The 12359-nt window shown below is 36.0% G+C and overlaps 1 protein-coding gene across 2 annotated transcripts; it reads right to left on the bottom strand.

Annotated features, from left to right (window-relative positions):
- Positions 1–4034: 4034 nt before the first annotated feature.
- LOC129005028 (pre-mRNA-processing factor 6-like) lies at positions 4035–11889 on the bottom strand. 2 transcript variants are annotated; one of them, XR_008491791.1, is made up of 3 exons: positions 8712–11889; positions 7721–7806; positions 4035–4163 (listed from the first exon to the last, which is right to left on the bottom strand). XR_008491791.1 is itself a non-coding variant. In XM_054433780.1 (2 exons), exon 1 carries the CDS (start codon positions 11512–11514, stop codon positions 8713–8715), a length of 2802 nt encoding a protein of 933 aa, XP_054289755.1. In that variant the 5' UTR covers positions 11515–11889; the 3' UTR covers positions 4035–4163; position 8712. The 2 variants fall into 2 exon arrangements, 1 of the variants encoding a protein (XP_054289755.1); XM_054433780.1 differs by lacking the exon at positions 7721–7806.
- Between the last annotated feature and the right edge of the window lie 470 nt (positions 11890–12359).

The following is a 12359-nucleotide window of genomic DNA, read 5'->3' as shown; positions in this document are numbered from 1 at the left end:
ATTTTTACTAGAGAAACTCTGCATTCTTATGTTTGTAAATATCTGTAAATAAAACAAATAAAGTATTTTTTGTTATGCTGCACTTATTTTATTTAAACCTCTTTAACTTTAAGCATAGCACTATAACATACAGTAGAACCACAACTATATCTGGTCATCGGTTATCCACATGGTTTCGGAAATCATATAGAACGACTGTGCACCATATAGCAGGTTTATTGAAACAACACCCCCTTTGTATCCTAGAGGATAAGAGTTGGGATTTGAAAAGGTTCTCTTTCTCATTATTTTAGCACTCTTCGTACCACACTCCTAAGGGTAAAACACAGTTGAGCAGAGCAGGTCGCTTGTAGCCTAGCTGGTTGCTTGGCGAGAAGCTTTACACACACCAGCTGATACTCAGTCGTGTTGAGATGGAATTACAAGTGAGGAAGAATTAATGTTCAAAAGTTCTGCTTCTACTTGGTTTCTGTTTACTCAAGTAATGCGGGTTACACACCGGTATCGCAGACATAATGTCGCCGATATTTCTGATGTCGCGGGCATGATGTCTGCGACATATAATAAAATACAACCATGGGAAGAAGCACATGCTGGCGACATGAAAGTGAAGGAATCACAACATTCATCAGTTTAAATAATGTCATCGTCAGAAGAAGATGATGTATTGTTGCTGTTGTTCTTTTTACAAAAACATTAAAGATAACTTCATGGTAATTTTTCCAAAATACAATTTAATTAATTGAATTAAGGTAGTTACGTAATTTCCTTATGGTGTCAATAAGTATTATAATATCAGAATACTACATTTCACACCATAAGGCAATTAAGTAAGTAAAAAAACGCCAAAACTACTAGAAACGTGTTCTGCGCATGCGCGGGCCCAACAGACAAGAGACATGTCTGTCCAAACACTGACCGGTTTGTTTGCTTGAGACACACGCCTGCGACACGAGTCGCAGGCAACGTGTCTGCGACAATGGTGTGTATAGCTCAATAAGTTAACATAGGTTGGTTTTCGAGGGGCATGTCGCAGGCACGAAAAAATATCTGCGACATCATGTCGGAGATACCGGTGTGTAACCCGCCTTAAGTGCGAGCAAGTGTCAGTTTCATCCTAAAAATCACAAAAGAAAGATGATCTTGATTACAAACGTCCTGAGGAACAGCAAAGTACTGATATATCTGAGTTTAATTTTTGGAATTTAATTTTATCGCTGTATACGATGTTAGAGGCACACTGTATTTAATAAAGTCATCATTCGTAATTCCCTTGTACCATATAGTACGAAATCGGGTTTAAAGTCCACTGCTCACAGAGCCACAAGCCACCTACTGCTGTTGTTGCAGTGGAAACCATGAATTGCTAGCAAACGTTTTAAGACGCCGCACAGGTCTTATTGAGGGAGGATCGATCTTATAATTGACAAGCAGTAGTTTCTAAAGATGTATTAGGCTATTCAAAAATGTTTTTTCTGTAAAAGACCCTACAAGATGTGCAAGTCATGAGCCGACCAATTTCTAAATTCCTTGACAGTGCCTTTTCACGAGGGAGGGAAATATCACTAAAAAACTAAACAAATAAACTGACTCAATACACCGTACTCTGTGAAAGATACCCGAGTAAAACATTCAAGCCAAGGAACACCGCTGGTCCTTTTTCTTGCATTTCTCAAACTTTGCATCCTTATGGTTCATATTAGCCTATGCTGAGTTTTTGAGACTGTTAAAAATATTATATAGACTAATCAAATTGAAAAAAATATATACCAATGATTGACAATTGGATCATAATAAGGGTCTTTGGAGATTGTTTAAACTTTGATATGGGGATATAACAACTAAACTAGGTCTTCTAAAACTATCAAAAATGTTTACATTTATACTGTAGACATTTATAAGATGGTATATATGTTACAGAGTAAGTACGGTATGTTTATAGAAATGTTAAGGGTGCGCTCTACCCATGACGCGCAACCGAATGCAGGGGTTTGCAAGATTACTGTTTTCACCTGCTACATTGAAGGTAGAATCAAATTAAGGTCTCATATTAAAGAGGATGCAATTTTTTATAGTTCTGCGTTTCATTATTGCCTGACTAAATAAATCATTTTCATTCATTCATTCATTATTTCATTAATTTTAAATACACACCTTATAAACTTGATTTTTAGGACAAGAAAAAAGGTCTTTTCAACTAGCCCTAACTTATTGAAAAAACGTTATTTGAAAATTTGAAAAACGCAGAACTATAGATTGGTATTTGCACTACTATAAGCCATTTAGGTAGCTATCATTATTGGTTAATTCGAAAACAGTAATCTTGGAAACCTCTGCAAGCGCTTCTCGCAGCACTGTCCAATGGTGCAACATAGCAACTGAAGCCCGAGCTGAGGTAGAGCGCGCCCTTAACAGTACAAGTGCTGACATATATTGGTTAGAGTTGGAAGACGTACTTTAGTTATTGTTATTATATTTCTGAAATAGCGCAAACACATAAAAATGTTAGTAAAAAAATTATTTATACTTTTATTTCAACAAGCATCTGTTAAATAATTTTAATTTTTTTATATTTATATGAGGATTGCTTTTAAAAGGTTCTTGAAAAAACAACTACAATATGCTACTTTAAAATTTATTGACAGAAAGAAAACATAAATAGAACACAGCAGTTTTAATATTAATGCTATTTTTTTATTTACAGTTACATACAACAAAAAATTGAACTTGCTGAGGACAAAAGACAAAATAAACAGTAGTTTAATAATAAACAAAGAATATCAATTATACATGTTAAAATAACAATCTAACCTACAGAGAACATGTTGTCTCTAAGCTGTGTTAACACGAGGCCAGTAGAGCAGGCAGGTGTCTCTAATGTAGTTTAAGTTACTTCAAGCACAGAAAACATATTACTATAACCCAGAATGCCAACCGCATGGTAAATACCCCCGCCGCAGCAAACCTGCAGACTTAGCGAATTTCCATTTGCCTGATTGGATTTAAACTAAAATGTCTCTTTAAAAATATCACATTTATTGACTATTTAAACAGAATTAGTTTAATGAGTACTTAGGTTTGCTGCAACAGGGAGGGTAAAAAGTTTTTTTTATGTAAAATGTTAAAAGGTACTGTGGTTTAGTAAGAAATTAATGTATTTTCAAAATTTGATCAAGATATGTTCATAAACAAGCAAACTACAACAGTTGACTTATTCTCCATAAAAATAACATGGGAATTTTAAAATTGCAATTTTTTTGAATTTTCTCCGTAACAATTAGGCGCATAATAACGCTTCAATATACTAAATTATTTGTTTTTTTAAGCTCTACAAAATGGTTTAAAAAGAAATTGTGAAATTTTGTGTTTTTAGGGTCAAAAATGGGAAAAACCTATTTTTACCCCATAAAACCCCCCATAAACCCCCATTCCCATAGTCCGATCATGCTGGTTCGCGAACTCATTCAAGTTTATCCCGCCTTACACCTTCAAACCAAATTTTATCAAAATCGGACAAAAATTACTCAAGTTATCGTGCGGATGGACACATAAGAGATATATATATATCTCTATATATAGATATATAAAAATTTAAACGAATGGTGTTTTTGGCCTCTGGGGACATCAAAATGAAAAAGTAAATCGGTCCCGGCCTTAAGTCTTACCATGAGACCTACGGTAATAGCTACTTCCCTATAGGGAAATTCGCTAAAAGCATTAAGTGTTTTGATAGAGCTTTGCCGGTCAATCGTAGGCAGCGCCACCAGCGTTGCCATGCACTCAGCATAGCAACGCTGGTGGCGCTGCCTACGATTGACAGGCAAAGCACTCTCAAAACACTTAATGCTTTTTACCATGCGGTTGGCATTCTGGGTTATAGTAGTATGTTTTCTGTGCTTCAAGTCACCTGCCCGGCAACTGGCTTTGTGTAAACGCGGCAAAATAATCATCAATGTGCAAAATAAAACATCTTGAAAAGAAAAACATAGCCTAATCATCTATAATATTTAAACTTTTAAAGTCTATATTTCAAATGTTTGTCTATTTTTCAATATATTCAAAATTAAAATACAACATTATTGTGTAACCCTAAACACACACATTGAAACATTAATTTGATTCAAGAATAGTATTTACACGAGTCAGGTTTGAAGCATCCAGTCCTGAAAGAAAGAGAACAAGTTAAATAGAATAATGTATAAGGAAGGTATTTAAAATAAAACTTGTATTGTTATTAGTTTTATATTTAAACTGAGGTGTTGCATTTCAAAACTCACTTATCAACATTTTTTTTTATGCTGAGATTATTATTTGTTATTGTTATTGTTGTTGTTGTTATTGTTGTATTGAGATTGTTATTGTTTGTTGTGCATTATTTGTTGGAAAAATCTGTATTGACTTTTAAAATTCAACCTTTTCAAAACTCACTTTTTTCATTTCTAATTCAATGTAGAAAATCAGGTCTCTTTCCAAAACTAAGAGAACTAATTTAAGGCCCTTGTTGTTCCATAATTCGCTCATTACAACCAGCCAATCAAAATGCTTTATCTTCATGACGTTAACCTCAATTTGTAGCCTTTCTAAAACTCTCTTCCATCTGGCCAATAATGTAGCTGTTGCTACAAATTGTCACGTGACTCTACTTACTGTCAGAGAATGTCATGCAAAAACTCACTCTTTACAGGTAAGCCATGACAAAACTCACTCCTTTTGAAGCTCAATTTCAGGCAAACAGCTGATTGGAAATAGAAAATAAACATTTCAGGAGGTTCCAGAGATAATTTTCCACCAAGATAACCCCAATAACCGCTAAAAAGCATGAGAATTACAATCAAGAAACTTTTTTAGTCTGTTTAAAGTTTGCCAAAGTGCAATGAGTGAGTTTTGGAATGGAAGGCCTCAACTGCTCTTTAGTGCAGGTACAGCCTGTAGAGAATGTTGCGAAGGATTTATCAGCTTGTTAAGACTGTTGTCATGGATTTTTTTTTTAATCTAAAAGGTTAGTCGACCAGGAGTGACCGGATGGATTGTTTAGCAATTTGCCTAATCGACCATTTCTATGTTAAAGGAATCCATACAAACATTTTAGATTAATCTATTTTCACCAATTCATTGACAACGGATTTCTTTTTAATTTCTCTATTTTTTTTAGGTTATGTCCTTTAACGTCTTTTGTCATTTAAGTATTTCAAGATCCATTCTTTACCAAGATAAAAAACAAAAAAATAAGAAAAATATGTGCCCTCCTACTCTATACCAATGTAAAAAGAAGCAAAACCAATCAATCCTTATTAAACTCACTAAAGCTGTCAACTTAGCCGGACACCATTTAAAAAAAGGTGGGCCCTTCACTCCAGCTTAGCTACACATTAGCAAGCTCAATATGGATTGCACATGTACGGGATTCAAACCCGCACATGAAGAGAGACCTCAACGCTACACTTGTCAGAGCAACACCTTAACCAATTGCCACCGTCGACCGTACTGGTCAAATTTGTTATTACAGTAGGACTTCAATAACTTGAATCTTCCTAAATATCTTTAAGTTTTATAAGTACTTTTTGTTTGTCTTCGAATCACGGATCTGACTTAGGGGAGGTACGATTGAGGCATTAGTTCAAAATTCCTCCGTGAACAGCGCTGTAGTAGAGAGTACTTTGGCAATGAAGCACTAATCGCTAAATAGTTCTGTTCATAAAATAAAATTATAAATGCCTCAAATTCAATTTTATTATTTTTTAATTATAAAATTAAACTATCATAACCTAACCGAACTAACCAAACTTGCTGATAATGAAATAATATAACAAAAGTTTAGTAATAGAAAAAATAATTCTGTTTAAGAAAAACTAGAAATTGCTCAATTAAAATGTTATAATGACTTAATAATAAAATTAAACTGTCATAACCGAACCAAACCAACCAAACTTGCTGATAATGAAAAAATCTTGGACAAAAATTAATGCTTCCGGTGGGATTCGAACCCGGGACCTTCAACATATCAGTCTGGCACGCTAGCCACTAGACCACCGAGGCCGATGGCTTCAGGTCGTATTGTTACGCTAATGGCATTCCCTCATCTAATAAGAAGCCCACAGCTGTCATCGTAGCCTCTTCTATACCTCCCCTGAGTAAATACCTCGAATCACTGATGCAAACTATAAAAGGTTTCAAACTAAGTACTCCTGTGTTTCAAAGACTAAATCCTAATTTTCATGTCTTCGTTTATATATAGTATGTGTCCGTATTCCTTATTTAAACTTTGGATGACCTTTTCAAAGTAATAGTTTTATTAATTGTTGTTCTTGTGTAAGATCTAAAGATGAGAATTTAGTACCGGTACTCAAAACGCATCCATAAGGATTGCAAAGGATCACTCTGGCAGTACTCAGGTAATTTCATACCTTTTATAATATACTAAATGCCTAAGGCCTAAAGGTGAAATGGCTGTTAAGGATAAGTCAAAGGTTTTAAATATTTAACCCCAAAAGGTCAAATTTTAAAGGTTTTCGATCAGTAAAACTCAACCTCCATAGCTCAAATTTTCTGAAAGCACAAAAATATGTCAAATTAACACTTAAGATAATATATTTACACTTATACTGTTTACTCACCGGGGTTTGCTAGTTTATGAATATATTTTGATCAAATTTGGCAAATTTATTTATTTTATACTAATTAGTTCCCTTATGTGAGATGTGAGGAGGGTTTAGGCTGTTGAATAGGCTATGCTAATTTTAAACTGAACATTATTAATGGTGCTATAAGTACATCCATTATTGAAACTAAGGGAATGTATCAATCTCAATCATTAGTACAAAAAACCTTTTGAGTACGGAAAATCTGTTTCATTAATGTTGTTCAGATACGTAGGCCTAGTCTCTAGGCACTTAAAAAAATACTTAACTGCATCAGGCCTACTAAGGGTTGTCTAAATATTTTGTTTGTACCTATTTAATTTTTATCATCCACTTTAATTTATAATTTAACTATATAGCCTATTTTAGTATGATTTAATCAGCTACTTATATACAGTAACTTAAGTACCTAATTTAAGTAAACTAAAATAATAATCAAAATAATAATCAGCACAACCTTTCTTTAAGTATACTTAGCATTTAGTATAAACATAGGCCTATAATTATTTTAATGTTTGGTCGTACAGAAAATATGTAAAAATTTATGGCAAAGTTTTGAAATTCATAAGTGTCCGCTATAATAACTTACCCACTTGGAGTAACTTAGGGAACCTACGTGGGTAATTTTAACGAGTTTCTAATTCACCAAATATCACAAACTATACCCTCTAAACAACAAATGGGCATAATTTTTTACTCATTTTGACTTGACAAATCCAATGAACTAAATACACTGCTAAGTTAGTGTTTATATTTTTAAAATACCCACACTTTTGGGTATTTACCCAGGTCTGTGGTGAATACCCATTTATAATCACCCTATCCACTGGGTCATTTACCTGTCCCATATCACCACCATTAGCTAATAAGATGACATTTCTAAAAATACAGTAGCCTACCTACTTCACAGGGTCGGAGTAAGGGTGTCCCCGCAAACAATATTTAAGGAAACGATTAAAAAAAAATAGCTTTTACAAATCAGTGAACACTGGCTTTTACTAATCGTAAAAGAAAAGTTCACAGTAATAGAGCTAAACTTAATCCAGTTTTAAAATTGTTAAATTTGAATTAAGTTAACTTACATAGTAAAAGCATAGCTTCTGTAGTGTAGGCCTATCAACCATGTTTTAGTCGAGCCTATTCGATGCTTTACCGGTATGTTGGCAATCTGTTAAAACAAAATATGTCATAGGCTACTAATAAAAAATAATCTATAGGCCCTAATGGTTTAAATACCTGCATTCAGTTATCCAAAATGCTGCTTGTGGTAGGTAACTATAGTTTCAATTCACAGGGAACCATCTTCAAGGCGTCATTATTCATCTCCATATATGAAGGTCATTTAATAAATAAGTACGGTACATAGAAAACGAACCTAAGCATGTTCAAGCTACAACTTCCACCCGGTCGCGTCACCTGTCTTTTGTGTCCCCGAGTACTTGGTCTTTTTAATGTTAAATGTTCGTCTATCAAAGTGCGTTTTCGTGTGTGTTCGTGTTCTATGTACTTATTTATTAAATTACGACCTTCATATAAGGAGGTGAATAACGACACCTTGTACGGCCTGAAGATGGTTCCATGTGGATTGAAACTATAGTCGCCACAAGGCCCACAAGCAGCATTTTGGCTAACTGAATGCAGGTATTTAAACAATTATAAATATTCAAACGTAATCAGGAGACTAACAACTCTTGAAAAAAAATCCATGCTCAATCAAGTGACTTAATCAGCTATAATCTAGGTACCTACTCTACTTACAATTTACGGTAGGTACTTAGGCCTACTATAACTTGTAAAATAAATCAATTTAAATTTAAAAATCTTTTCTGTTAGAGCCTACCAACTCTATTGGTGTGCATCACAGAGGGCGACAAACAAAATGCTTCAAAATACACTGAGGTACACCCTATTGAACAAATATACAGTAGGCTACCACAGGAATTAATGACACGCTATTACTAAACAACATAATTCCTCCAGAACAACTTGAGTATTTAAAGAAGTAAAAAGATGATTCTAACTCAAATAAAATAGGAAACAAACATTGATTTAGGCATCAACTTCAGTACCTACCTTAAATTGGGATGGGTACATCCTTTGCGACCAGAACAAGAACAGCTTCGGTTGTGAGGCGCCAATTCTTTATGTTCTTTGATACTTTGCACCATTGTTCTCCATGATGAGGTTCAGCCGTGACACATCTCTTCTTCACATCTTCTTGCTGCTCTTCTGTTCCATTGAGCAGTTCAAACTTGTAGAAGTAGGCCCACGCGTCTCCAAGGTCCGGTTCGATTTTAACAGTTCTGTTAAACCACTCTCGACACTTTTGGAGTTTTCTTTCGCACCAGAAGAGTTTTGATACAGCTAACAATACATGAGGGTCGTGTTCGCAACGTTTCAAAGCGTCAACACTCTTTGTCTTTCTTTGAGGCCTTGGTTCCATAAAGATAGCTTCTGCCCAAAGTATTCCAGAGTTAGGGCACTCTTGCAGTGCCTTAGCCATTAGAGTGTTCGCAATATCTCTCATATTGCCACGGAACTCAACTCGTATGGCTTCCAACCAAAGTTGTGGATTGTTTGCATTTTTCAAGCGACCTTTTTCTAGCACAGATCTTGCTTTGGTTAAATGTCCTCGTCTCTCCTCCAAACTGCAAAGCATCAACCACAATGGAACTGCGTGAGGACATTTCTTCAGTGCCGAGTTGTAAGTGTCCCAAGCTTTATCCGGTTTTTCTTGTTGTTCCTCAATTTGACCTTTCATCATCCACAACTTTGCATAGTTTGGAAACACTTTAATCGCTTCGTCGAGCAGGTGGAGGGCTAGGTCGAGATTTTCAAGACACCACTCTAGTTTGGCTGATTTCATCATAACACGAGGTGTTGGAGCAGAAGCACGGGCCTTCGCAAGCAATCTCCTTGCCCTTTCATACTCTGAGTTTTCTGACTCCAGTTTCACTGCAGCCAACCAAATTTCCTCAGAATTCGGATTTGCTTGAAAAGCAAGTGATAAAATACCTCGGGCAGCAGGTACATCTCCAGCCATCCATTTTGATTTGGCACCCATTAGCCACAACACTTCTGACTTAGGACAATGTGCGACAGCTCTTTGTAGCAACGCTTCAAGTGACTCTCTGGATCCATGGTTCTTTTCAAAGTAGGCTGCTCTAAGCCAGATTGACTTCTTGCTAGGAAACATAGAGAGAGCATGAGCGTAAACTGCTCTAGCACATTCGTAAGCACCTTGTGCAGCACACGAATCAGCATCTTCCATCCATGTATGCTTCCTGTCTTCTTCTTCCACTCCTTGTCCAATTATAGCCTTTATTATGGCTTGGCAACAAATGACAGAGCCAGATTTTTCAGCTTCAACAGCTTCTTTGAACCAGTGCTCTCTGTTGATTTCAACACCGTTTGCACTCAAGGAAGTGATTGCTCTCTCTATAATTTTTTCTACCATGTGGTTATTACCATTTGCTTCTTCAAGTTTGGCAGCTGTTGTCCAAATCTGTCGGTCAGTTGGAATGTTTTCACGAGCTTTATTTAGTACTTTCCTTGCATTTTCATAGGTTTCAAGTCGAGCTAGTGCCAACCACAAATCAACACTTGTAGGACAACATTCTACAGCTCTGCTCAACAAAATCCGAGCATCTTCGGGATCTTCTAGTTCGACTGCTGCTTTCCACAGCCTAACAGAGTTAGGAATGTGTTCAAGAGCTTTCCTATAAACTTTCCTTTTAGCTTTCATTTCGGTTTCCAAGTCAGCAGCTTTAATCCAAATTCTAACAGAAGTAGGAATATGGCGAACAGCTTGAGCGATAACCCCACGAGCAGTGTCAGGAGGCTGCAAACGAGCTGCTTCAAGCCACAAATCCTCAGATTTCGGATTGTCTTCACAACCTTTCATGATCAAATTACGAGCTGCCTGAACTTTGCCTGTGACCTCTTCTAAACGGGCTGAAGCTATCCAGGCTGGTGGATGATTGGGATTAGTTTCTCTGACAGATTTCAAAAGAAGACGAGCTTTTTTGATATCATTTATGTCACCACCATAGGTTGGAATCATGCTTTGTAGATCAGTAAGATAGCCTTTAGGATCAACAACAGTTTGACCCTCAACTGAATCTGAAACTTGATTCAATTTAACATTCATCAGTGTATTGCGAGCTTGGCCCATTTTTCTGAGATCTAAATCACCAGTTGGTGTTAGCATACCAACACCAACAGGTGTTATATTTCCATGAGGAATGGCACTCATTAGACCACTACTTGGATCTATTGAATTAGTTGTTTCACCACCTAAACTACGAGATAAAACTGAGTCAGGCAAAGGTGTAAACTTTTCTGCTCTAGGGTTACGAATTTTTCTATTTCTAGCATCCCCTACTTCAGGAACATTGCGCCATTCGTCTTCGGTTACAGTCACAAGTCCACGCTTAAGGTCACTGAACTGTTGTTGAATCTTTGGTCTCTCTTGGCGATACCTTTCAAGTTCCTCTTTCAATCTCTTCTCCCTGTATTCTTTCCTTTTTTCGTCCATTCTTTTATCAATCTCTTCATAAATCATGTCAGCTTCTTCATCATCTTTATCATATGGATCTTTACTGAATAATGAACCGCCGTAACCCGAAAACTCATCGTAGTTTGAGTCATTCAAGTCTTCATCGTCATCTTCCTCTTCTTCTTTCTTTTTCCGCTTACTAGGAGGGGCATGACGGTCATCTGAGACATCATTTGCGTCTCTGGCAGGACCAATATCAGATCTGGTTGTGAAACCTGTAGCTCCTCGACCTACACCAGCCACATATCCTAAAGGAGCTGGTACCCCCAAGAAATGTTTTTTATTCCTATTGACTAAAGCTGCAGGCGGTGCCGTCATTTTGCTATGTTTGGTAGCTTCAATAGCCTAGCAAATAAAAATATAAATTATGAAAAATGAAGTAGGCCTACCTATGGATGATGCCTCAAGACATAACCTAGGGCTAGGCTAAGTTATGTTCTGGAGCACAAAATGTCACACAAACACTGAAAAATATGTCCTGACTATGAATAATTCAGATCCAACAAATAGGCCTAGGCTAGTTGCATTTGCGGGATTAAAGAATTATGTAATAAAGTAGGTTAAACGTTTATCATCAATATAAAATACACTTCCTACTTTTTATGTTACAGTTTTCGTTGTTTAGTTAGTTTTGATGTTTATTATTTTGCTTTCACAATATTCACAAAATCACATCATTCACATCACATCACATCACATTTGTTCATCTTTATACGAGTTGAGTTTTGAGTTATAAGAAAAAGAAACTCAGCTATTGGGAAACTGGCCGGCTTTTGCTTGCTGTAGCAATTAGCAATGCAGCTGCGTTGTTCAATATTTTACGTCGTTTAGCGAATTTTCCATAGGGGGAAAGCTATTACCGTACCGTCACAACAAATCAATTTGTAGTGTTTAAAGTGGGTTTGAATATGTTATTCTTGTAAATGGCATAAAGATCAAAACATGTAGAGTTAAAAGAAAATAATAATAATACTGAGTAGGTATGCTTTCTTTAATATTTATAATAGTAGTCCTTTATCCAAACAATTGTATGTATATATGTTGTGTGTGTGTGTGTCCGTTAGCGCGATAACTCTGGCAAAAATGATCCGATTTTGATGAAATTTGATACAAATGTGTAAGCCTACGTTTATTCAAACGAGTTCGCGAACCAGCATGATCGG

This window comes from Macrosteles quadrilineatus, unplaced genomic scaffold (assembly GCF_028750875.1).
Source record: "Macrosteles quadrilineatus isolate MER2022 unplaced genomic scaffold, UCM_ALF_1.0 Scaffold_14__1_contigs__length_3811126, whole genome shotgun sequence".
Classification (NCBI taxonomy): Eukaryota; Metazoa; Arthropoda; class Insecta; order Hemiptera; family Cicadellidae; genus Macrosteles; species Macrosteles quadrilineatus.
This window is presented reverse-complemented; position numbering and strand designations above follow the sequence as displayed.

What these genes read in the sequence shown, in the direction of transcription:
- LOC129005028 (XM_054433780.1), bottom strand. Translation starts at nt 11,514, where the DNA reads ATGACGGCACCGCCTGCAGCTTTAGTCAATAGGAATAAAAAACATTTC.